This window comes from Gorilla gorilla, chromosome 15 (assembly GCF_029281585.2).
Source record: "Gorilla gorilla gorilla isolate KB3781 chromosome 15, NHGRI_mGorGor1-v2.1_pri, whole genome shotgun sequence".
Classification (NCBI taxonomy): Eukaryota; Metazoa; Chordata; class Mammalia; order Primates; family Hominidae; genus Gorilla; species Gorilla gorilla.
Window position 1 is genome coordinate 11,605,275 of NC_073239.2, and position 27,858 is coordinate 11,633,132.

Here is a 27,858-nt window from a genome sequence, read left to right on the forward strand (position 1 = left end):
AGGCCCAGTGCAGTGATGCATGTCTGTAATCCCAGCACTATGGGAGGCTGAAGCAGGTGGATCACCTCAGGTCAGGAGTTCAAGGCCAGCCTGACTAACATGGTGAAACCCCATCTTTACAAAATACAAAAAAAAAAAAATTGGCAGGGTGTGGTGGCACATGCCTGTAATCCCAGCTACTCGGGAGGCTGAGGCAGGAGAATCACTTGAACCTGGGAGGTGAAGGTTGCAGTGAGCCGAGATGGTGCCACTGCACTCCAGCCTGTGGCAGTAAGAGCGAAACTCTAAAAAAAAAAAAAAAGAAAATTCCAAGAAGAAATGATAAAGTTACCTATCTATTTAAAAATTCTGATAATTCTTTCATAAAATAAAGTAAAAGTTGGTATATTTGCCTGATCTTTTTTGTTTTTTTTGTTTTTTTTTTTTTTGAGACAGAGTCTCATTTTGTTGCCCAGGCTGGAGTGCAGTGGCGCAGTCTTGGCTCACTGCAACCTCTGCTTCCCGGTTCAAGAGATTCTCCTGCCTCAGCCTCCCGAGTAGCTGGGATTACAGGCATGTGCCATCACGCCCAGCTAATTTTTGTATTTTTAGTAGAGACAGGGTTTCACCACGTTGGCCAGGCTGGTCTCAAACTCCTGATCTCAGGTGATCCACCTGGCTCAGCCTCCCAAAGTGCTGGGATTACAGGCGTGAGCCACCACGCCCAGCCTGCTTGATGTTTCTTAGTAAGCATAAAATTTCCTGAGTCTTCCAGCTCTTTCAAGAAAATTACTGCACCACAAAAGAACTTAATCAGAAAGGAAAGGTACCGAGAACATTTTCCAAGTATTTGAAAATTGGATACAAATAAGAAAAACAATATAATGATCATAAAAGCAAATATCTTAAAACTCAGATTTCTAATTCTATATTTTCTTCAATTTGAAACATAAATTCTCAATACACTTGAGTTTTTTGGTATTCATTCAAAGTAACACAACACTGCAAGATAAAGCATCAAAACACAAAGAGAAACAAAAAAAAACTACTTTGAATTTAATTCCAGTAAAAAAAATCTAAATGGGTGTCAAAATACTTAATTTTTTTTCTATAAAGAGAATGTATAGAGAAATCTACATTGATGTAAAACCAATTATCTTTACTGATAAAATGCATACATATTTAAAGAAACTAAAAAAAAGATTACCTTTAAGTGACTCTGTCTCTTTGGGACTTTGATGCCTCTTCTGGCACTCCTGTTACAAACCTTGAAGTCTTCTAATTGTGAACATGGTTTGGAAAAATTCTCACTCTCATCACTAGATGATAATTCTGACTATAATAATCCAACAAAATTCTTGCATAAGAAAAAAATATTTTCTTCCTAGACAAGTAAAATTGCTCTTACAACTCAGAGCCATGTTATAAATACATAATATTAATGTTATAAATACTTAAGAATGTAAAAGTAAATAACTTAGGTAATATTAAATGCTAAAATACTAAATTAGGTTATAAGTAATACTAGTATAGGTATTCATCCAATATAGTATTACATCGAATATGTTTGATGAAAACATACTTTTAGTTTTTATTTTTATTTTTTCTGCAAACACTATGGTGACTTAGAAAACTGATACTTTTAGTTTAACAGTATTTCCTTCAGAAGATCTTCAAGGGCTTCACAAAGAACAAGCCTATAAATTTGGCCATCAAAATCAGTCCAAACATAGGTATCATTTGAAACTAAGAAACAAATAAAACAATAACAAGTTTTCACTATGAGGCCTATCACCATATCTCTTATAGGATAACATAAAACCAGTCAAAAGAATCAAAAGTTTATCAAAATCATTTCAATTAACAGGAATAAATTTAGTTTAAAACAAATTGATCATCAGCATTATCAATATTTTAAATCATTTCTGATAAGTCAATCAAACGTTCTAGTTAAGGTAGCAAGTTGTTTTTCTAATGAAGTCTTATATGAGTACACAATGTTAATACGGACTGGCTGTATTTTTAATTACATATGGTCCCCAACTTACGATGGTTCAACTTAATGATTTTTCGACCTCTCCATAGTGCAAAAGTGATATGCATGCAGTAGAAACCAAATTTCAAGTGCCCATACAAACATTCTGTTCTTCACTTTCAGTACAGTATTATTAATAAATTACATGAGATATTCAACATTTTATTATAAAATAAGCTTTGTGTTAGATGGTTTTGACCAAATATAAGTGTTTTGAACGTGTTTAAGGTAGGCTAGGCTAAGCTGTGATATTCAGTAGATTAGGTGTATTAAATGCACTTTCAACATACAATGTTTTCAATTTATGATGTGTGTATCAGGATCCAACTCTATCGTAAGTTGAGAAGCACCTGTAATTTTACACAAATTATCCTAGACTGTATTCGAGAATTAAAACAGACAAGATTTGCTAGTCTCAAAATTTAGCTATCAGCTATAAACTGGTGAGTATCATTAACCTTAAGACCTGCCCATCTACTCAAACTTGAGATTCACAGTCATCAATGCCTGCCAGACGCTGTGACTTTACTATCCCACAGGAACTTCAAACTCAAACCTGTTCAACACTTAACTTACCATCTCTTTCTTGTTTAGCCTAAATCTGTGACACACTTGCCAAACAGCTCAAGCCAAAAACCAGAGTCATCCTGGACTCCTTCCTTTCCTTCTTTCAAACTCATTCAGTAATCAAATGAAAGAATAAGCAATTCTAACCCTTGACCTTGATTTTTCTCCAATTTTACTTCTTGAAACTCTTTTGTCTTTACAATCTAATAACATAGAGATGCCGTTTCTCACTTTTGGGTCTTCCTTTAAGCTGTTATTCTGTAAACAATGCCTTCTCTTCTCCCTTCTTTGGCCTCACTGCCAAATACAGTTTAAGGTTTAACTAAGGTATGACCTTCAAGAAGCTTGCCAGAACTCCCGAGATCGAGGTTAAGGGCTTAACTTTTCTTATCACTCAACTTTAAAAATTATACTGAAATTATCTGTTTACTTCTCTATCTCTCCTATTGAGTAGCTTATGACAGTATTAGGATATATTCTTGAGAGTATCTCCAGCATCTTACACAGTAGACACATAGGAGGTATTTAATGAATGCTTGCTGAATTGCTCAAGTGTACTGACAAAAATAGGATGGTTTTTAAAGAGTCTAAAATTACTTAATATTTTTATTTATTGTGCTTAGGAAAGTTTACAGTGAATACATCTTTGAAAACTAACAGAAGCTAGAAATTCCAATCACATACAATAGAATATCAACTTTTCTACTAAGGATGAAAAATACCTATATTTATCTACACATATATTTCTCTCAAAATTTTTATTCCAAAGGAATTTGGATTACTATACATTACCTGGTATTTACTTACTCTGTTTATAGGAAATCTGCGCTTTTTGACAGCATGAAGTGGAGAATCAACTTCACTATTTTTCTGATCCTAAAGTAAGTAAATAAAGTAAAAGGTAACAAAAGTCTCAGCAGAAGCCCAAGGTATAAAAGGAAAATAGCCTTTGATATGATTATACTATTGTGATTACTGAATGACTCACCTCAGGAGAGTTTAAAACATTTCCTTTCGCTCTTTTAACTTTTCTTCGGAAAATCTCATCATCTTCACTTTCGTTACTTGTTAATAATTGTCCATCTGTAATTTATTTTTTAAAATAACGAATGGTTAATAGATTTAGGTTTACCCAATCATATCAATCTATTTTATTGATGGCTACATTAAGAATTATTTCACACAATCTCAACATTTATTCACTTTCAAAAAAAGATAGTCTTTGAGAACTTTGAACAAAAAATCTAAACAAGAGACAAAAAAATTAAAATGCCAGTGAAGAAAATAAGACAATATCTTTTGCTAATAAACACATATTTGAATGAAGTTCAATTTTATAAATTAACTGAAATGAGGCCAGAAAAACACAAAAATGTAATTTCATTAGTCACTGGTTCTATTAATAGAATTTATCTCTAAAATCTACTGCAGTCTTTCTGCCCTTTGTGTCTTATTCTCTTTCTACTTGAAAGAGTTAAAGCATAAAAATGCAAGCTACGAAACAATATATTAAAAGATTCTTTGTTATATATGTGTTTTCCATATGTATTTGTGTGCATGAAATAAAAATTGATAAGATACAATTCAATACAAAATATTGTAACTAGAACTGTACAGGCCATACTTAGTGACTTGCTTCTAAAAAAAGGATATAATGAAAATGAAGGTGTATGACTTATGAGTCTAGGTCATAAAAGGTATTGTGGCCTCATTTTTGCTTTCTCTCTTGCATCACTTGCACTGGGAGAAGTCAGATGCTTATGTTTTATGACCATACCAGGCCAGGAGTGGTGGCTCACGCTTGTAATCCCAGCACTTTGGGAGGCCGAGGAGGCAGATCACTTGAGCCCAGGAGTTTGAGACCAGCCTGGGCAACATGACAGAACCCTCTCTACAAAAAATACAATAATTAGCTGGGTGTGGTGGCACGTGCCTGTGGTCCCAGTGGCTGAGGCAGGAGGATTGCTTGAGCCCAAGAGACAGAGGTGGCAGTGAGTCGTGATTGCACCACTACAATCTAGCCTGAGTGACAGAGCGAGACCTTGCCTGGCGGGGGAAAAAACAAAAAACAAAAAAAAAACACCACACACTTATCAAACTACCCTACGAAGAGGTCCACATGGCAAGAAACGAAGGTCTCCTACTAACAGCAGTATGACTGAGCCATCTTAAAAGCAGATCCTCCAAAGCTATTCAAGCTTTCAGATAACTGCAGCCCTGGCCAATGTCTTGACTATTACCTCATGAAATATCCTGGGCCAGAACCACTCAGCTAAGCCACACTTAAACTCCTGTTGTATAGAAACCTTGAGGTAACAAGGGTCTGTTATTTTACATCGTTAAGTTTTGCAGGTAGTTTGCTATGCAGCAATAGATAAATAATACAGATTTTGGTACCCGGAAATAGGGAGTTGCCATAACAAAAACCTAAACTGGGAAAGTCGCTTTGGAACTAGACAGTGGTGGATGCTGAAAGGACTTCAGTTTTAGTGAACGAAGGCTTGAAGAGCCTCAAAGAAATTGTAGGAAGGTTAGTTGGCCATTGAGGAAATGGTGGGTGAGGGCTTAAAGAAAAGTAGGAAAAATCTTAAATCCTTTAATGTAGTACCAGAAAACTTGGCATCATTGCAGTTAGCACGAAAAGGAAAAAATGGGCCAGGCATGGTGGCTCACACCTGTAATCCCAGCACTTTGGTAGGCTGAGGCAGGCGGATCACATGGTCAGGAGTCCGAGACCAGCCTGGCCAATATGGTGATACCCCATCTCTACTAAAAATACAAAAATTAGTCGGGCGTGGTGGCAGGCGCCTACAGTGCCAGCTACTTGAGAGGCTGAGGCAGGAGAATCGCTTGAACCTGGGAGGCAGAGGTTGCAGTCAGGCGAGATTGTGCCATTGCACTCCAGCCTGGGCGACAGAGTGAGACTGTCTCAAAAAAAAAAAAAAAAGAAAGAAAGAAAGAAAAAGATGTACCTAATCTATGAGAGGTGATCTAGCTAAGACTTCCAGACAAAATGTTGCTTTTTGCTATAAGAGCAAAATGCAAAAAGAAAGACATTAAGGACAAACATAATTAGAATTTGCTGATTATGAAAACTCCCGGCCTCTCCTGATGGCGAACAATGCTAAAATTAAGAAATTTTCTAGGCAAAGATCAAACCCAGAGGACAGCCAGGAAAATATTATGAAGCTGAGGGTGAGCTGAGGGTGTAGTTTAAATGCTTTGTTAAGACCTCCTTAAAAATCAAAGATTGTGCCTTACAGTACCATTCAGTCAGAGAGTAAGGATTTTATTTTTATTTATTTATTTATTTTTAGACAGAGCCTCACTTTGTTGCCCAGGCTGGAGTACAGTGGCGCGATCTCGGCTCACTGGAACCTCTGCCTCCCAGGTTCAAGTGATCCTCCTGCCTCAGCCTCCTGAGTAGCTGGGACTACAGGAACGTGCCACGACGCCTGGCTAATTTTTGTATTTTCAGTAGAGACGGGGTTTCATCATGTTGGCCAGGCTGGTCTCAAACTCCTGACCTCAAGTGATCCACCCGCCTCAGCCTTCCAAAGTGCTGGGATTACAGGCATGAGCCACTGCGCCAGGCCCATTAAGGTTTTTTAAAGAAGCTCCTCACAGATCCTCTCAAACAACAGGCCTTCTAAGAAGCTTATTTTATTTTACTGATTATTTCAGGCCACTGAGTTTTTTGGCCTGTTAAAACTTTGTTAAACAGCAATAGATAACAAATACAAAACCACTCAGTAAATTTCTCTTCACATTCTGCTACTAAAACATCTACCCAGACAGACAAACTTGAGTGATTTCCTTTTTGCAGATGAACAATACATAAATCAACTAGTTTTTCTTTTTTCATTACCTTCTAAGGAAGCCAAAGTTAAATGCAGGACTTGGCTATAGTAACCAACTCATTCTAGGAAGCTTTCTTTTTCAGTGCTTTCATGATGTTTTAATGAACTATGTTTTTCATATATAATACAGAAAATGAGCTTAAATTCTGTCTTGAATTAAGTAGAATAAAAAATAACTAAATGTTCTCTAATAAATAATTACATGATACATGTTTGTAATTATTTTGCCCATGATTTGTAGTTAAGTACAATTCTAGAAAAAATGTTTTTGTGCAAATCTGATGCAAAACCAGAAAAATTATCTCACTCATTAACGTGGACTTCATATAGAGGTATTAAAGCAAACACTGAAGGCTCACAGGCATCATACACTTTGAAAAAATATATATGTCATGGCACAACCCCAGACTATATAGAATAGTCAGGTTTTGAAAATTAAATGTATTTCCAGTACTTACTTCCAACATGCTTTCATCTTAAATAGAACATTCACGAACCATGTCCTCCATGCTAACGAGAATAATGTAAGGAAAAGATTTACAGAGGAAACTTTCCTTTTATCCTACAGCTACTTTTTATTCAGCTTTTAACATAAGGAGTAAAATTCATAAATGACTTGATATAATAATCTGTAGAGTTGTATTAACAGCAGGACTTCATATCAAACATCTATCACTATATCATCTAGTTTTTCTGTAAGTGTAATGGTTAGATTACAGAAACCCAGAGATTTCTCTGATTTTTTGTGGTCTGGTCTCAATCTTCTGAATACAGTTTTTATTTCTCAAATATTTTGCTGCATAAAACTATTACTTCAAACTATCTCCCAAAATCATACTTTCCTTCTTTCCCTTCGCTTTCATCATTTTGTAACACCTAAATTATGTCTTTAGTATCTTCAACATACCAAAAGCATAAATATTCCCAAGGAACCCAAATGAAAATCTACACTATATATAAAATCTTGGCCAGGCGCAGTGGCTCACACGTGTAATCCCAGCACTTTGGGAGGGTGAGGCGGGTGGATCACCTGAGGTCAGGAGTTCAAGACCAGCTTGTCCAACATGGTGAAACCCCACCTGTATTAAAAACACAAAACTTAGCCGGGCATGATGGTGGGTGCCCATAATCCCAGCTACTTGGGAGGCTGAGGCAGGAAAATCACTTGAACCTGGGAGGCAGAGGTTGCAGTAAGCTGAGACCATGCCATTGCACTCCAGCCTGGGCAACAAGAGCAAAACTCCGTCTCAAAAAAAACAAACAAAAAAGTCCAGTCTAATCAAACTCAAAATTTCATCATCCTCTGAACCTCCTAAACAGCCACTCTCTTATTATTCATTTGGTAGTTATTTCCACATTTTACTGGCATCTTTTCAAATACATATGTCACATAATTATGTTTTACAACCAAGACCTAGGGCCAGATCTTACTCATCTTCGTGTATTTCATAATGTCTAGCAAGAATAACCTTTTCCATACCATGCGTGCCATAAGTATATGTAAATAAAATAAATCTAATATTAGTAAGATCATCTTAAGAAAAATATAACACATCAATTATCTAATTCAATATTTATATTGTACCATGTACTAAAAAACTACATTTGGAAAAATTACCAAAGTATTTCTAGAGTAATTATTCTAGAAAGAGTTATAGACTTTATAAAGATGGAATCTTACCTTCAACAGAATGACAGGATTTATGCAGATACATTGGACCACTGCTTTTAGACTGTTCTAGAGAAAATTCTGAATAATCAAAAGTTGAATTCAATGCTTCTTTGAATCTTTGTAGGTTTACTTTTTCCTTACTAGAATCTGGTGTCTTAAGTATTTCCTTTCTTATCTTAGAAAATGAGTTCAACGTGTTTGATTTAGAGAGTGGTGTACTCATAACTTTTTTTTGCACTGGTAAAGAAAACTGAGAATAACCAGGAGATAACAATTCTTCATTTTTTGCTGCACTCAGTGGCAAATGTACATAATTTGGATTCTGCATATCTTCATTTGATGGGATAATAAGGGTTCCACTAGTAAAATTTGTACTATGATCTCTTGGTATTAGTGCTTGATTCGAAACATAATTTGCATCACTTATCTCCTTAATTTCCAAATACCTTCCATATAGATCATCTAGAGGTCTATTGCTATCTGATGTATGTTCCAATATTTCATCATCAGAATCTGGACTACAGAATCCTAAATCAAAGGTAACAGAAAATAAATCCCTAGAGCAATCAAAAATATCCTCATGATTCTTCACTTTTTCTTCCTGTACACCTCTCTGATCACGAGATTTAAAACTATTAGCATCACGGGTGATTTGATCTTGGAGTTCAGAATTATTGTCCAACAAAAGTTCATCAGAAATTAAGAACTGAGAGACCAGAGGCGTTTCACTAATAGCAGCTTTGTCTGACACAGGTAAAGATTTGCTTTTACTGTTCAAGGGTGAAAGACTCACATCGTCGAACTCTGTATTAACATCTTCAAATAATAGCAAACTTTCATCTTGATCAGTGGACAATACTGGGAGGTCACTGTTATCAACATCATGATTGTTCTCTCCAGCTAAATTCTGTGCAGGGCCTCTGTGTATTTGAACACGATTGTTAGGTACCAAATGTTCATTTTGATTATGTTTATGTACATCACAGTCACAGAGACTTGGCTCATCAGAAATATTATCATTAGGTATATCATAAAGGCAACTTTTTTCAGATGGATAATTTATACATTTAAGTGAATTCAATTCTAAATTCTGTTGAGAATTCACAGCTGAATGTGACAGCAAACAGGTGCATTTATCACTTCGTAAATGCTCTGCACAGGGTAAGAAAAGCAAATTCTCAAGTGCAGTACCCTTAGCAATTTCATATTCCAAGTCTGAGAGTCCACTGAGAGGCGGAGGAGAATAAGATAAAAATCTCTCTACATTAGCTAGTACCTCTTTTGTCAATGAGTGACAATTATAAAATTGGTCATCTGTTCTAACAATATAAAGCTCTTCTTCGAATGGGAGAAATAAGTTAGATGAAACAGATTTTTCATCATTGAAACTGTTATAACCAGAATCTAAAACATTTCCAGCAAGTGAACTAGTGGATTTATTTGTAAACTGACACTCTGTTAATAATACACATGGTTCTTTAATAACATTTTCATTAATAGTACATGTGGCAGCAATTTCATCTGTATCTGATGTCCTTTTATCATTTGGTAGGTCTTCTTGAAAAATATTTTCAACAGTGGAATTTCTGTCATTATCTAAAGAATCTATAATACCGTGATTATTTTCTTTTTTAAGCTGATCTTTTTTTATTTCTTTAGACACTTTTTTCTTTAAAGAAACAATTTTAGTAGGTTTGATATGAGTTTGTTTAACAATTTCAGCACATTCTTCATCAGATTCTATCACTGAGGATGAACTGCCTTGATTTATGTTCTTTATAAATGACGATTTCTTGTGAGTGATAAAGGTGTCACTGGCAAGATTATCAGATTCATTCCTGGGAGCAATAAATGTTGAGGTAATGTCTTCCATTTGTAAATAAGATTCAACTTCCAATTCATAGCTGCATTCTCCCTATAAATAAGGAAAATTTAAAAAGCCACAGGAAAACAAAACAAAACAGAAAGCCAAATCTAAGAGAGGCGTTTCGCTCTATATTAAAATATTTATATTATTACATTGTTCCAGTGATATTCTTTCATACCTTAAAAGTTATTCTGATAAATCAAAATTATAAAGTACACTACTGTGAAACTATCAAGTTATCATTAATCAGTTAACTTTTTTGTATCCCCAGCACTTAATACCCAAAAGATCCTTGATAACTATTTGTAGGAAGAACAAATTGAATGAATACATAAGAATATAGTGAGTTTTGCATTTCCAATATTTAATTGAATTATTCTAATTTCTTAAAAATAGATATTTTAAAAACATATATTAATAAAAACCATATACATTTGTTAAATCTACTCTTTCAATGACAGTAAACTAAGAATAGCTTTTAGAACGTCCAACATAGTAGTACCTGTATGTCTGCTAGGTTGTATCCTGGAATATACTTCTATTTGTAACAAAGTTCCTAATCAAGGATTCGTATAGTGAATTTCTAAGTCTTACTTATCTCTAAGTTATTAGCTAAAACTTACAATCTCCACCATCCCTCCTTTCCCCCAAGAATGCTACTTTAATCAGGATTCCTCTACTACTTATAGACTTAAGCAGTTACCTCTCTGGTTTTTTTTTTTTTTTTTTTTTTAGACAAAGTCTCGCTCTGTCGCCCAGGCTGGAGTACGGTGACTTGATCTTGGCTCACTGCAACCTCCGCTTCCCGGGTTCAAGTGACTCTCCTGCCTCAGCCTTCTGAGTAGCTGGGATTACAGGCATGTGCCACCATACCCAGCTAATTTTTGTATTTTTAGTACAGACAGGGTTTCCTCATATTGGCCATGCTGGTCTCGAACTCCTGACCTCAAGTGATCTGCCTGCTTCGGCCTCCCAAAGTGCTGAGATTACAGGCATGAGCCACCGCACCCGGCCCTCTGCTTTTTTGAATAATAAATATAATAAGCATTAATGTGAGCAAATGTCTGTCTCCCTGCTAGTATATATACTCCACGTAAACAGAATATTTTCTCTTGTTTGCTAACGGTTATAGCCATAAAGCAGGGAACAGAGTGTGGCACACAGAAGGTACTCAATAAATATATGTTAATTTGATTGCACACATTTTGCTGGGATCCACATCTAACTACTTTATTTACATGTATGCATGATCAAAGGCCAATAATAAAAATAGCAGCTACAATTTACTGTGTACTTATTATATGCCAGCTACTACGTGCTTTACATATATTAGGTCATTTAATCCTCACAACAACCTTATGAAATAAGTATTATCACTATGACTATTTTACAGATAAAACTGAAGCACTGAGAGGTTAAATAACTTACAAACACACAATCAGTAGGAGGCAGAGTTAGGATTCTAACCCAGGCACTATGGATTTCACACTCATAATTGGTTCACTATGCTGACTCTAGGAAGAATAATCAAGGAACTGCTCAAGGAATCTATAATTCTCTAAACTAGGACCAGGATACAAGAAAGATATCAAATAACCTAGATGACAGAGAGTATTTCAATAAATCCGAATCCAAAAGAATCCTAAATAAGCTTTACAAGCAGTTTACATAAATCATTTAAGTATATTAAAATTCTACTCTGGTCTATCAATATTTACAGATGATATTCTTCTTCTAATTAATTAAATCTATTTCTTCTCTTAAGGCAGAAAACTCATTCTTTACTGAGATCACAAGGAACTATACAGAAAAACAAAATATTTCTTATTACTTCAAATTAAGAAAAATAAAAGCTAAGTACTCTAGTTTTACTATCATACCAGCAAGAGAAAGTTACAATAAAACCTTACCTCTTCGTGTCTCATTCCCTCTATCATTTGCATAAGGCCTATAAAATGGCGGCATCGATCTGAGTGATCAACTTGATGTGTAGGCAAAGGATGATCTTGCCACAGTCTCCATTCAGAGAGAGAGAGTTGATGAATTCCAGTGGTTGATTCTTGAGTCTTAATTATTTAAAAAGTAATAAAAATGATGAAAACATACTGAGATTTCACAAATTAATTTTAAAAAACACTCGATATACATATAATCAGCTTAACATAATTTGGATCCATTTAGATACTCCCAACTAAAATCTCAGAAGAAAAAAAGAAAATAATTTCATAAAGCAGAAAGATGCCCTTTAAAATATATTTGTTAAGTAACTGTTATATGACTTACAAGTTGACAATATTACTGTTTATATAGTTCCATCTTAAGAGCAAACAGTTAAATATTTTAAAAGAAATTTTTTCTGAGGTTGTTTTCCCAGCTCTCCAGGCACATATACAACCTTTGATCAGTTCTCTTGACTTTCACAAAGTTAACAAAGAATTTGTTAATAATAAACAAAATAAACAATAACGTCAAATCTAAAGTTTTAACTATAATTTCAAAACAAAAATTTTATTTTTTGTTTCGGTTTACAAGGATGCTTATGAAAGCATAATTTATGTTTACAGCCAACTGATCTTCAACAAAGCAAACAAAAGCATAAAGTGGGGAAAGGACACCATATTCAACCAAATGATACTGGGATAACTGGCAAGCCACATGCAGAAGAATGAAACTGGATCCTCATCCCTCACCTTATACAAAAATCAACTCAAGATGGATCGAAGCCCTACCTCTAAGACCTGAAACCATAAAAATTCTGTCACATTGAAAAAACTCTTCTAAACATTGGCTTAGGCAAAGAGTTCATGACCAAGAACCCAAAAGCAAATGCAACAAAAACAAAGATAGATGGGGCTAAATTAAACTAAATGCTTTTGCACAGCAGAGTAAACAGACAACCCACAGCGTAGGAGAAAATCTTTGTAAAATATGCATCCGACAAAGGATTAATATCCAGAATCTACAAGGAACTCAAACGGCCAACAAACATATAAAAAATGTTCAACATCACTAATTATCAGAGAAATACAAATCAAAACCACAATACCACCTTACTCCTGCAAGAATGGCCATAATTAAAAAATCAAAAAATAATAGATGTTGGAGTGGATGTGGTGAAAAGGGAACACTTTTACACTGCTGGTGGGAGTGTAAATTAGTACAGCCACTAGGCAACACAATACGGAGATTCCTTAAAGAACTAAAAGCAGAACTACCATTTGATCCAGCAGTCCCACTACTGGGTATCTAATCCATAGGAAAAGAAGTCATTATATGAAAAAGATACTCGCACACCCATATTTATAGCAGCAAAATTCGCAACTGCAAAAATATGAAGCCAGCCTAAATGCCCATCAATCAGCGAGTGGATAAAGAAAATGTGACACACACGCACATACACACACACACACACACAACACGGACTACTACTCAGCCATAAAAAAAAGAATGAAATTATTACATTCGCAGCAACCTGGATGGAGTTGGAGACTATTATTCTAAGTGAAGTAACTTAGGAATGGAAAACCAAACATCGTATGTTCCCATTTAGAAGTAAGAGCTAAGCTATGAGGACACAAAGGCCTAAGAATAATATAATGGACTCTGTCGTGGACTCGGAGGGAAGAGTAGGAGTGGGGCAAGGGATAAAAGACTATACATTGGGTGCAGTGTACACTGCTCGGATGATGGGTGCACCAAAATCTCAGAAATCACCACTAAGAACTTATCCATGTAACAAAACAGCATCTGCTCCCCAAAAACTATTGAAATTTAAAAAAAAAAATGGTTTACAAGGATGCTTATGAAAGCATAATTTATGTTAGTAAAATACTGAAAAAGCCAGATGCAGTGGTGTACACTTATAGTCCCAGCTACTTGGGAGGCTGAGGCAGGAGGATCACTGGAGTCCAGGAGCTGATGGCCAGCCTGGACAACAGAGTGAGACCTCATCCCTTAAAAAAAAAAAAAAAGTTCAAAAGAATCCCAAAACAGAATAGGTAAATAGTCAAGCAAACTATGGTATATCACAGAGTAAACTGACAACCATGTAAGATTATGCCTATATAGAAATGTTTAAATGACAGTAATGAAAGAAAGGCATAATTTATGTAAAAATATCACAGTTGGTTAAATACATATATACAATAAATAATAGAAGAAAATTAGTAGTTTTGTAAACTTAGACTTTAATGATTTCTTAAACTGATTACATTCTTAATTTCTTAAAGTAAGTTGACATTCCAATCACAATTATCTCATTATTCTCAAAGCTATTGCTTGATCATTATAAAGAACATCTGAGGGGTTCTGGCATTAAAATGAGGGGGGAAAAAAAGAACATCTGAAAATACATTCGACTTACTGGTTTGTTTTCCTCATTTTGTAAGGAAGAAAACTGAACTTGAGGCAATGTTATCTCTTTAATTTCATCACTGTCCCTTAATCTATAAAGTCTGTTCCATAATTTAAATTCTTCTTCTGATAAGAACCAATCTTTCTTTAGGCCACTTTGCCTCATTCCTATAAGTTGAAAAAATAATGGAAAAGAGACTTTTTAAAAATCTGCAAAGCAAAAAAACCCACAATATCCATTCAAACTCTGTCACCCAGGTTGGAGTGCAACAGCACATTCATAACTCACTGTAACCTCAAACTCGTGGGTTCAAGCAATCCTCCTGCTTCAGCCTCCACAGGAGCTGGAATACAGGCTCACGCCACCAGGCCCATCTACTTTTCTTATTTTTTATAGAGATGAAGTCTTGATATGTTGCCCAGGTTGGTCTCAAACTCCTGGGCTCAACTGATCCTACCTCAGCCTTGATTCTATTCCTTAAAACTAGTATTCTTCATAAAAAACCACTCAGTTTATCACTTCATGCTTCTAAATGTCTCCTAAATTTCTCTTACCTCTGAAAGTACCCATCTGTCTAGAAGCTATCCTTTGGTAATGAATCCATTAACAGAACAGAGCCAGGTAGCTAGGCTCTTAGTCCTGGCTTCTTTTGGACTCTTTTCATTTGGTTGCCTAAGACCTGGCATGAAACAGAGTAAGATAACTCACAAATGAAAACTGGTGTTATGATTCTATCATAGCAGTATCGGAAAGTTCATCTGAAGCTTGGTGGGGGTGTTGAGAGTGGGCAGGAAAGGCCAAGACTTTTAAAAGGAGTATGTATCTTAAGTCTTAAATGGGGGTTAGGGGCAAAATGAGTAAAGTGTAGGGGGAACAGACTTGTTGCTTTAAAAAAGGACATAATAGACTTTTAAAAATATGTATAGTATATTCATTCTTTTCAGCTTCTATAATCTCTAAGAATCACCAAACTGAAAAGGATAAATAGTACAAAGCAGTAACTCTGGCTAATACAGATGAGAGCAGAAAAATTGAGAAGCTACTGAATTAAAAATCAGGAAACTGTCTGGGTGCAGTGGCTGACACCTCCTCCTTGGGAGGCCGAGGAGGGAGGATCAATTAAGGCCAGGAGTTTGAGTCCAGCCTAGGCAACACAGCTTGACCCCAAGTCTAAAAAAATAAAATAAAATTAGCTGGGCATGGTGTTGCATCCCTGTAGTCCTAGCCACACAGGAGGCTGACAGGAGGATCTCTTAAGCCTAGGAGTTGAGGCTTCAGTGAGCTAGGATCATGTCTCAGGTATTCCAAACTTGTGTAAGAAGCTTTTTAAAAATGTAAAAAAAAACAAACAAACCAAAAAAATAAATAAATAAATAAAAGGCTTCTCTGCATCTGTTTCCTCATCTGTAAAATAAGGGGGTTTGAACTAAATGATCTCTCAGGCCCCTTTCAGACCTGACATCCAGAGGCTCTAAGATTTTGAAATAGGCAGGTACCCCCAGTCCCTTAAAATAAACTCAGAGTGGCTGGGTGCAGTGGCTCATGCCTGTAATCCCAGCGCTTTGGGAGTCCTAGGTAGGTGGATCACCTGAAGTCAGGAGTTCAAGACCAGCCTGGCCAACACGGAGAAACCCCGTCTCTACTAAAAACGTAAAAATGAGCCAGGTGTGGTGGCATGTGCCTGTAATCCCAGCTACTTGGGAGGCTGAGGCAGGAGAATTGCTTGAACCTGGGAGGTAGAGGTTGCAGTGAGCCGAGATCATGCCACTGCACTCCAGCCTGGGCAACAACACGAGACTCTGTCTCAAAAAAATAAAATAAAATAAAAAATAGTCAATTCAGAGCTCTAAGCTCAGATGAATTACATACTAGTGTATATAATATATACTACATATACACTATATATAATACTATGTATACTATATATAGTATATAATATATACTATATATTTTAATATATATAAAATATATACTAGTATAAATATATACTATGTATAAACACTAGTATATAGTTAGCATACATTAGCAAAATACATAGTAAATACACTAGTATATATTTTATATATTAGTATAAATACACTAGTGTATTTATATACTAGTACAGAATTATAGAATTATTCCATACATAAATCACATAATCTAAGATAAATCTTTGACACTTGAAAAATCAGAGAAAAGGGGAAGAAACAAGTATAGAAAAATGAACATAAGTTAACATTATCTCAATTTTTTAAAAAGGATAGGTTCCAGATATTCACTAAAGAATTTGCCATCGACCTCAGTAACATTTTAGAAATAATTATTAAATATAAGATTAATTAGCAACTATAAAAAATATAATGATCACTAAAAATGATTTATCCAACCTAATCAAGTTTTGATGCTTTTATTAATTTATCAAATTCAAGAAAACTCAAAAGACATGCTGTGTTTTTATTTTAACCAAATAATTGGCAAAATCTTGAAAAAATGACAGGTATATTCCTATTAAGTGCATTTGTATTAAGTTTAATAGACACAGCCAGAAAAACATTGATTGACGGCTCTGAGTTAAGGGAAAGAACATTAACAAATTTGAATTGAAAGCAAGTAGTAGGAAGGTAAGAACCTTAAAAATGCATGGTATGACAACAGTGGAACAAACAGTTGAACAAACATAAAAGGTATGGCCTTCAAATATACAGAGAACTGTCATAAAGGTAAACCAAAGATGAAAACTGTATTTTTTATCTAAGAAACCAGATCAATGAGAAAAAGGTACAAAGACACAGATTTTTCAACGTAAGAGTCTTCTACTATACAGGGCCGTTCAACAATGGAATGAACCCTCTAAAGAAATATAATTTATATTAACAGAGGTATTCAAGTTGAGACTGGCTATGCATTTAAAACAAGAATGATGCAGAAGCATTCCTACCTTGATAAGTAATTGGACCACATGACTCCCAAGGTTCCTTCCAAATGTTACTTATATGATTTTTATGATTGTTTAAAACCCACTTCAGAGATTAAGTAAAATCCAAAAAATAAACATTTTTTCTCACTTTCATAGTGCAAATATCTCAAGATATTTGAGAAAGGTAACCAGCTAACACAAATGGCTACCTCAATTACCAGGTAAATATGGGATAAACTATGAAGGAATGTATAGCAAATGGTGCCCTCTCACATGAGGACAAGTTACTATTAATATTGACAGCATGTATGTAAAGGATTCTAAGTGCTTGGGGATACATACAGGGAATTTCTTTCTGTCTTGGTATTATCTTAGTACATTATCTTCAGCGCACATTGTAATCTGGTTTAATGCTTATTCAAAAATAAAACTGTTTTCTTTCTTTTCTAAACTTTATGGATAACATTCTCTGGGTTGGTAGGGTATGTTTAATTTTCCCCAACACTGAGTTTCTGTCACTCTATACTAACAGTGTCTCTCCACTTGCCACATGAATAATCTCTTATAGCCTTTCCAAAGAGAATGCCTATAATATATTAATTAGAACATATATTCAGTTTTTCAAACAAGAAATATTATATCAAGATACGACCTGCTAAGTAAGAACAGGGGAAAAATGCATGTGTCAAATGCAAAATTTATTTACCATCCCTATAGGAAAAGATAGATGACTTTCGCTGCAAGTTCCGAGAAGGCTTCTCTGGTTCATAGACACCATGTGTGATGAACATTTTGTGTAATTTTGGGTTGATTCCATCAGGAACCATTCGTGGACTTCTTTGGTAAAAATGAAGGACCTGCCTGTTACTTGAAATAGCTTTATATATACTTCTTTTGTTGGACTGACTCTGATTATAAATCTGTAAAAACAAATAGAAAATGTCAGATTATATTACTTTTATAAATAACAATTTATCCATAACAAGCAATTATTAGTTTGGATTTATTGTAAACATAAAATTAAACCCCGCTCCACTTAAATACTTAGAAAATGGAGCTTCTGTTGTCTTGAATTTTTTTTTTTTTTTTTTTTTTTTTTTGAGACAGGGTCTTACACTGTCATCCAGGCTCTGGAGTACAGTGCTGTGATCAGGGCTCACTGCAGCCTCAACCTCCTGGGCTCAAGCGATCCTCCCACTTTAGCCTCCTGAGTAGATAGGACTACAGGTGTGAGCTACTACACCCAGCTAATCTTTATTTTGTAGAGATGGGGTCTCCCTGTGTTGCCCAGGCTAGTCTTGAACTCCAAGGCTCAAGTGATCCTCCAGCTTTGGCCTCCCAAGGTGCTGAAATTACAGGCGTGAGTCACTGAGCCCAGCTGTCTTGAATTTTAAAACCTATCAGTAAGCTGTTAGATTAACCTTTAATGGAAATCATTTCAGGCTGGGTGCGGTGGCTCACGCCTGTAATCCCAGCACTTTGGGAGGCCCAGGCGGGCAGATCACGAGGTCTGGAGTTCAAGACCAGCCTCGCCAATATGGTGAAACCTCGTCTCTACTGAAAATACAAAAAAAAAAATTAGCCGGGCATGGTGGCATGCGCCTGTAGTCCTAGCTACTCAGGAGGCTGAGGCAGGAGAATCGCTTGAACCCAGGAGATGGAGGTTGCAGTGAGCCAAGATCATGCCACTGCCCTCCAGCCTGGGTGACACAGCAAGACTCCGTTTTTTTTTTTTAAAAAGAAAATCATTTCAAAGTCCATTATTACAAAAGCCCACCTTAGCAGTTATACTGCATAAAGTAAATCTATCTTTGTTAGCTTGCTGTTTTTAAAAAAGACTGATATTTACATAGAAGTGTAAGGTTGTCTTGTGTTTTTTTAAAACTATTCCCTTATTTCAGTTTCTTCGTCTTTCTACACTTCAGTTTCCCTCCCTGTATACAACAAAAACGTTACTCCCTTTGCAGGGTGCTGACAGGATTAAATACAATAATGAATCTGAAACTTGGAACATTATACAGCACAATGTAAATACTGAGTAAACGGGGCCACTGTTACTATTTTACAGATAAGAAACCTAACAAGTGAATGGAGAGGTTAAGTAACTTGGCTAGGGAATACAATTAGAACCCAATTGCACTCACTGATATTACACGGCCTTTTACCAAACATTTCATTAAGATCATTTTGTGGATAAACTAGATGTTACATATGAATATGCGATAATCACACGAAAAGTATTAGAGAAATAATTCATTTTTCAGGATGATTTTAAAGAGTATATAAAATATTTAAAATCAGTTTTGTTTTTTTTTTCTGGAGATGGAGTCTCGCTCTGTTACCCAGGCTGGAGTGCAGTGGTGGGATCTTGGTTCACTGCAACCTCTACCTCCCAGGTTCAAGCGATTCTCCTGCCTCAGACTCCCAAGTAGCTGGGATTACAGACGTGTGCCACCACACCTGTCTCGTTTTTGTATTCTTTTAGTAGAGACGGGGTTTCACCATGTTGGCCAGGCTGGTCTCGGACTCCTGACCTCAAGTGAGCCTCCTAAAGGTACTGGGATTACAGGCGTGAGCCACCATGTCCAGCCTAAAATCAATTTTTAAAAATTATCATAGCTGTTAAGACCTTAAATGTGAATCTATATATTTGGCTGCTGAACTAGTCTCGATAAGTTACAAAAGTTAGTTAATACTTTATTGTAACAAACACAAAATAATATTTTATGTAACATCTTATTTAGAAAGGCCTGTCACTCAAGATTGTAGCACAGTATGAATATAATTCAAGTTCCTTATCACTTAAAATAGGCATCAGCAAACTTCCAAAAAGGGTCAGAAAGTAAATATTTTGGGTTTTTCAGGCTTCATACTGTCTCTGATACATGTTCTTTGTTTCTTATTTAGTCAGTTATTTTGACAGCCGTTGAAAAGGAAAAAATGATTCTCAGTTTACTATAGTTCAGAAAGAAAAGTAAACTAAACACAAAGCATAGGCCTTCTTTAGAAGCAAAGGAAAATAGTAAAACAAAGTAATACATATTGGTTTTTAGATCTAGGTATCTCTGAATTACTACTTAAGTATTAAAAATGTGTTTCTTTAGATGGATAAAAATTAGGAAACTGAATCCAGTCAAAAATTCTCCTAGTTACAAGAGAGAATCCAATACAAAGTGGGGGAAAATAAATCAAAACCATCTACAGAGTGTTTGGACTTGGAATGCTAACATGTTGATATTCACCTTTGGGCTGTATTTCTCAAATTTCAAGTGTCAAGTTGTGTTTCTGCAGCTCTACTTACACGTTCCTCTCGTCCTTCAGAAAGGATAATAACTATCCTGCCTTGACGTTTACGGCCAGTTCTACCCATTCGTTGTACAAGACGAATTGGGCTTTTCTGGGAATCAAAACATATTATAAGATCAACTTCTCCTATATCCAAACCTTCTTCACCCACACAGGTAGAAACCAGCGTGTTGTAACCACCGTCACGAAACTGTTTCACTACCTAAAATAAAAACAATTGAAAAATAACTACATGCAAATGTAAGAGAACTGTAGATCAAAGCATATTTTTCCCCACTCACCTGAAAAATAGTAAAATCAGATTAAAAATCAGCCTCAAGGCTGGCCACAGCTCATGCCTGTAATCTCAACACTTTGGGAGGACAAGGCAGAAAGATTGCTTGAGTCCAGGAGCTCAAGCTCAGCCTGGGCACATAGAAAAACCCTGTCTCTACGAAAAATAAAAAAAACTAGCCCAGCATGATGGTGTATGCATGTAGCACTAACTACTTGGGAGACCGAGGCAGGAGGATCTCTTGAGCCCAGGAGTTAAAGGCTGCAAGTGAGCTATGACTGTGACACTGCACTCTAGCCTAGGCAACAGAGTAAAGCCTTGTTTCAACAAAACAAAGCAAAAAAATCAGCATCAAGGATAGTATAGAATAGGAAAAGAAGCAACCAACTAGCAATATAAGCCAAAAGAGATTATGGTAAAATAAACAGTTCTAATTATTTTGCTTTAGTAATGGTTGTGATGTCAAAAGGATTTGTCAACAATTTAAGTTCGTCACTGAATGAGAAAACCCAGAGTTTACTTTTAGCACCACAGAAAGGGGAATAGGGCAGGGAAATGGCCTACAGCAATCACTCCTATTTATCATATCTTAGACCTAAATGTATAGTTTTATCTGAAATAGGTTTATAAATATTTCTTATAATATTTGTAAGAATGTTGTATTACTCTTAGAAGTCATACCTTACCTTTTATACTACCATTCCAGGATTTCTCTGATCAGTTTAATGAAACCACAATAGCGTGAGAAGGAGTTAATGAAAAAGTTAATGAAAGTCCCTTAAGCCCTATAAACTTAGTTCTCAACTGCTCTGAGACTCAGTTTCTCCATACAGACCAATACCAACATTGTGAGTTTGTGTACAGTGGAGCGGTGGAGGTGGTAATTAAGTGAGATAATGCAACATCTAAAGCTGAATTAGCTGATAAATAATGACAGATAGCTACTATGTGCAAGGGCACACTATGTGCCAGGTACCAAACTAAGTACTTTATATATTAGTTTCCACTGCCAACGACCCTATGAGGTAGATATTATCATTGCATTTTATTAAACAATCTGAAAATCTGAAAAGTTAAGCTATTTGCCTAATGTCTCACTAATAATCATCAGCATTTGAATGTTACTGTCTCTGACTCCAAAAACCTAACTTAATCTGTAAGCTAGTTGTATTGTGAAAAACAACAACCTTAAAAGTAGGACAATAAATATAAATGTATTATGTTAAGTCTTCTCATAAACATTTCAGTTGCACTGGTCCAAGGATTTTCTTTCAATATGGAAATCCTTGGAGTACAGGGAGAAACAATGATCATGATTAAACATTAAGAGTAATTCATTTCCTTTGGAATTTGTACTGACATTAAGCCAACCTGCATATAACATAGTAAAGCAGATGTCCTTTTTGCCCAGATAAAGAAAAAAAAAAAGGCCACAGTGCTAGATACATTTTTTCTTAATATAACTAACAGATTAATAAAGAATGTCAATTTTCTTTTTAGTTAACATGTATAAACTAAACTATTGCTTCCATGCTTAAGATTGATATTAATTTGCCATTGAATATACACTTCCATGAACCCTTTCCACAAACTCAAGACATATATTCAATTGTTTATCCAATATCTCTGCTTGATGTTTAAAAGACTGCTACTGAAAGTGTGCTCCATGAACTGTTTATTACTGGTGCCTGTCCAAAAACTGTTTATTACTAGCTGACAACAAGGTAAGTACAATAACTGAAAGTAAGGGTTTAGACACTTGACAGAGTAATTTTGTTGGCTGACTCTACTAATATTTTAAAAATTGGACCAGAACTTTATTTTTCATTCATTTTACTTTCTAGTAATTCATTTTTATTGTTCAAAAGTATCAGTATGTCATGTAGTGGGGGAAATAAACTGGTCCTCTACCAGTTTCAATAGTTTGAAAAGCATTAATCTGAGAGGCATGTCAAAGTTAACTCATCTAAAACCAAGCTCCTGATATTCCCTAATTCTCCTGCCTCAGCCTCCCAAGTAGCTGAGATTATAGGCATCCGCCACCATGCCTGGCTAATTTTTGTATTTTCAGTAGAGACACGGTTTCACCATGTTGGCCAGGCTGGTCTCAAACTCCCGACCTCAAATGATACACCTGCCTTGGCCTCCCAAAGTGTTAGGAATATAGGCATGAGCCACCACACCTGGCCTTTCCTGCAGTCTTATCCATCTTAGTTAATACCAGCTCCTTCAGTTGCTCAGGCCAAAAACCTTGGAGTCATCCTACAGCCAGACTTCATATGCCTTTATCTCACATCCCACTCTAATTTGTCAATACACCCTGTCAGCTTGACCTGCAAAATACATCCAGAACTTAACCACTTCTCACCACCATCCTTGTTACCACCCTAGTCCAAGTCACCATCATCTTCAGCTTAAATTGTTATAAGTCTCCCAACCGGTCTCTCCACTTCCACCCTTAGTCCCTACAGTTTATTCTTCAGACAATAACCAGCATGATTTTTTTTTCTTTTTTTGAGACAGGGTCTCACTGTGTTGCCCAGGCTGAAGTGCAGTGGTGTGATCTTGGCTCACTGGAGCTTCGACCTCTGGGCTCAAGCATCCTCCCTCCTCAGCCTCCCAGGTAGCTGAAACTACAGGCACATGCCACCACACCCAGCTAATTTTTGTATTTTTGGTAGAGATAAGGTTTCACCATGTTGCCCTAGTTGGTCTCGAACTCCTGGCCTCAAGAATCTGCCTAACTTAGCCTCCCAAAGTGCTGTGATTACAGTCATGAGCCACAGTGTCCGGCTGATTCTTTTAAAATATAAACCGAGCTAAGACCATCCTCTGCCCCAAAATCTCCAAGAACTTCTCATCTCGGTCAGAGTAAAAGAGAAAGTCATTAAAATGGAAATGACATATAGGGCCCTAAAGGATCTGGCCCCCCCAACTTCTTCTGACTTAATAACGTGTTTCTAAATAAATGGACAATGTACAATTATTTGCCTGCAAGCTCGTTTCAAAATAAAACAGCTGTTATGAAAGCAATTACATATAGGAGTAATAAAAAAAGTTTTTACTTTGGCATACATTAAAATATTATTGACATAAATGAGTAAATGATAAAGTCAGTAAAATCAATAAGGTTCTTATGGTGCCTGACAAGCTCAGGAAATAATGACTTTAGGTAATACTGAAATTGATCAGAGATCGGATTGGGTACTGCAGGTATTTCAAATAATGAAAATGCTTGACCTCCACAGCAAAAATCCAGTTCATTTTTCATTCATACATATATGTTAAGAGTAGTAATCACCCACTAGATACCTTAAAAATATGTATAATCTGACTTGACGATAGGCAAAAGTATTATTTTCAGATTCAGGAAGGCACTCCCCACCATATCCAGTCAGCTTAAACAGAGCCTTCTCGGTGTAGTGAGGGCAGGCATAAAAGGTATTTAAAGAATACCTGACCATGGCTCACGCCTGTAATCCCAGCACTTTGGGAGGCCGAGGCGGGCGGATCACGAGGTCAGGAGATGGAGACCATCCTGGCTAACAAGGTGAAACCCCGTCTCTATTAAAAATACAAAAAATTAGCTGGGCGTGGTGGGCACCTGTAGTCCCAGCTACTCGGGAGGCTGAGGCAGGAGAATGGCGTGAACCCAGGAGGCGGAGCTTGCAGTGAGCTGAGATCGTGCCACTGCACTCCAGCCTGGGCGACAGAGCGAGACTCCGTCTCAAAAAAAAGAAAAAAAAAAAGAATACCTGACCAACATGGTGAAACCCTGTTTCTACTAAAAATACAAAAAAACTTAGCTGGGCGTGGTGGTGGGCACCTGTAGTCCCAGCTACTCAGGAGGCTGAGGCAGGAGAATCTCTTGAACCCGGGAGGCAGAGGTTTCAGTGACTCGAGATTGGGCCACTGTACTCCAGCCTGGGCGACAGAGAGAGACTCCATTTCAAAATTAAAAAAAGAAAAAAAAAAGAAGACTACCTCCCGGCCAGGCGAGGTGGCTCATGCCTGTAATATCAGCATTTTGGGAGGCTGAGGCGGGCAGATCACCAGAGGTCAGAAGTTTGAGACCACCCTGGCCAAGATGATGAAACCCCATCTCTACTAAAATTACAAAAATTAGCCAGGCGTGGGTGCCTGTAATCCCAGCTCTCTGGAGGCTGAGGCAGGAGAATCGCTTGAACCTGGGAGGCGGAGGTTGCAGTGAGCTGAGATCACACCACTGCACTCCAGCCTGGGCAACAGAGTAAGATTCCATCTAAAAAAAAAAAAAAACCTCATCTACTAACGTCTGCAGAATCAAAAAAGGATCTGTCAAAATTAATTAGAAATTAAAGAGATATCTAATTGTCAGTCACTACTCAAGTATAGACTTACATAGTTAATTTATAAAAAGCTGCATAGATTTTATAAAAATCAATAATGTAAAATTTCCCTCAAAACATCACAGCACTCAGAAAACCGAATGTCCTCTTACTCAGAGAATAAGGCTACCTTAAATACTATCATGGTTTCTTCTGACCCCACTTTTAAAACAAGATTTTTAAATAAATAAAAAGAGATAGGCTAATTATTTGTTTAGAATAAATTATTAAAGCGACTTAATAAACATTTATTGGTGGCTCTAAAATACGATCTCTTTCAATGCTTACAACAACTCTATGATGTATGTTTACAGATAAGAAAAACTGAGGAAGAAGAAGTAAAGAAACTTTTAAGTGGTAGAGTCAGGATTCCAACCCAGTTAATATAATTCCAGAGCTTTTCTGCTTAACTTTTACACTTTACATTACTCTAAAAAAAAAAAGTTCCAAAACCACATAAAACATGTTATCATCTTTCAAAATATGCTTATTTTTACCTACATGTTTACTGTAAAATTCTTTTTAAGTAGCTAATTGACCAGTGAGTCAAAACTAACAAAAAAAGAACAAGCGCAAAGCTAATCAATCTTATTTTTATTTTTATCAATTCCAAAAATAATTACCTCCAGTTGCTCCTTCTGGGTAAAACCCTTCGTGCTTTTCCCTGAGGCATGGCCGACAAAAGTCATTACTCTAATAATTGGCTGATGCTGTGAAAGCATTTCTGCAATTTCTTGAACACTATCTCGAAATGAAGAGAAGATCATAACTCGGGTCTCATCACGTTTCTTTTCAGTAGTGTTTTCAGCTATATATATATGTATAGAAACTTTAATTACAACTTTTTACAAAGCATTTAGACAAGAACTAGTTCAAAAGACAAACCTGAAAGTGTTAATGCTAACGAATGATAATTCTTTCAAAAAAATAATTTAGCTGGATGTGGTGGCACACACCTATAGTCCCAGCTACTTGGGAGGCTGAAATGGGGAAATCGCTTGAGCCCAGAAGTTCAAGACCAGCCTGGGCAACATAACATAGCAAGACCCAGTCTCTAATAAACAAACATACAAATAAATAAATAATTTCAAACATCTTGAAATTTTTTAAACTATATTCTCTATTAATTTTAATAATCTTAGCTTATTATCATTGGCTGTCATAAAATAAAATCCTAAACAAATCAAATATGAATTATCTGAATCACTTTTGACTAGTCCTTCAACTCAGGCATAATGGCTATCATTTCCCTTTACCTTCTAAGATAGCCAGAAGCAAGAACTATGCAGCTCCCCCTAATTTCATAAGTCTTCCCTTTCCTTTCTGTTCACAAAGGCAATGTCTTAATCCAAGCCATGCATTCTGTCCTCAAATCTACTATACTTTCAAATTCTCCAAGACAACTGCAGAACATACCCTACAGTGAATTCCAAAGCTGCTCCCGATATGTCTGTGCTGGGGGGCAGGTGAGGTAGGGGGGTGGCGGGCAGTAGAATGCACTAGTAAGAACATGATCTTTGTGGCTGGGCACTTAATTCTCTGGGTGATTGGTGATCATGGTAGTTTTTTAAGCTCTTTAAGCTTTAGTTTCTTCATATCTAATATGGATTGATGTATACATGAAAACAGTATATAGTTTTGCACATATGGTAATTGGTTAATTATTGCATACTGTGTGGGGTTTTTGGTTGGTTGTTTTTATTTTTGAGACAGGGTCATGTTTGGTCACCTAGGCTGGAATGCAGTGGCACCATCACGGCTCACTACAGCTTCGACCTCTTGGGCTCAGGTGATCCTCCCACCTCATGCTCTGAGTAGCTGGGACTACAGGCTCATGCCACCATGCCCAGCTACATTTTAAAATTTTTTTGTAGAGACGGGGTTTTGCCATGTTGCCAAGGCTGGTCTTGAACTCCTGGGCTGAAGAGATCTGCCCACCTCAGCCTCCCAAAGTGCTGGGATTACAGGCATGAGCCACCACATCCAACCTCTACTGATTTTTATTATCTTAATCATCATATGTGTTCCAAGGACTGCACTAAGCATTTTATGTATGTTAACTCATTTAATCTTCACAATTCCTCTAAGGAATAAATGACTTATTAAATATAAAGTTAATTTACAATACAAAAACAAAACGTAGGACTTGAAGAAGCAGCTGTTCCAAGTAAAATTATTCTAAACAAACTTCTTTTGAATCATCATTGCATCAAGCATCAAGTCTCTGTATGTGACCAGCTCCTGAATGAATTGCTACTTTCATCACAAAACCTATATCTCCTTCAATCTGTCACAGCCTGCCTTTTTACCCTCATTCCACTAAAGCTCCTTCCAGCAAAATCATCAATAACTTCCATACTGCCAAGTTCAATCGACACTTTTTAGTTTAACACACTTTCCTCTTTCCTTCTGAAATAGTCTCTTTCTTCAGCTTCTCTGACATTTTACTCGTCCAGTTTCCTCCCCAAGCTTCTTAGTGGCTTTTTTTCCTCCAAACCCTTAACTGTTGATATTCTTCAGGACTCCATTCTGGACCCTCCTCTGTATATCTCTAAACTGTTGTCCTGATAATCACATCTATTCCTGAAACTTTAAATATTACCTTTATGCTGATAACTCCAAAATGTATTCACATATATGTAAATATGTAAAAACAGCAGCAATCATTCTTCTGAGATCCA

General features: G+C 36.3%; 1 protein-coding gene across 2 annotated transcripts in view; it reads right to left on the reverse strand.

Moving 5' to 3' along the window:
• The window catches only part of FANCM (FA complementation group M), a 65,733-nt gene that overhangs the window by 15,808 nt on the left and 22,067 nt on the right, over positions 1-27,858 (reverse strand). For both annotated transcript variants that reach the window (XM_004055119.5, XM_055361855.2), the window contains 9 exons: positions 25,801-25,985; positions 20,532-20,738; positions 17,937-18,150; positions 14,344-14,501; positions 11,891-12,046; positions 8,123-10,028; positions 3,570-3,664; positions 3,389-3,457; positions 1,187-1,315 (listed from right to left, as the gene is read on the reverse strand). In XM_004055119.5, the coding sequence (XP_004055167.3) occupies positions 1,187-1,315; positions 3,389-3,457; positions 3,570-3,664; positions 8,123-10,028; positions 11,891-12,046; positions 14,344-14,501; positions 17,937-18,150; positions 20,532-20,738; positions 25,801-25,985 (3,119 nt within the window). The remainder of the gene's footprint in view (positions 1-1,186; positions 1,316-3,388; positions 3,458-3,569; positions 3,665-8,122; positions 10,029-11,890; positions 12,047-14,343; positions 14,502-17,936; positions 18,151-20,531; positions 20,739-25,800; positions 25,986-27,858) is intronic.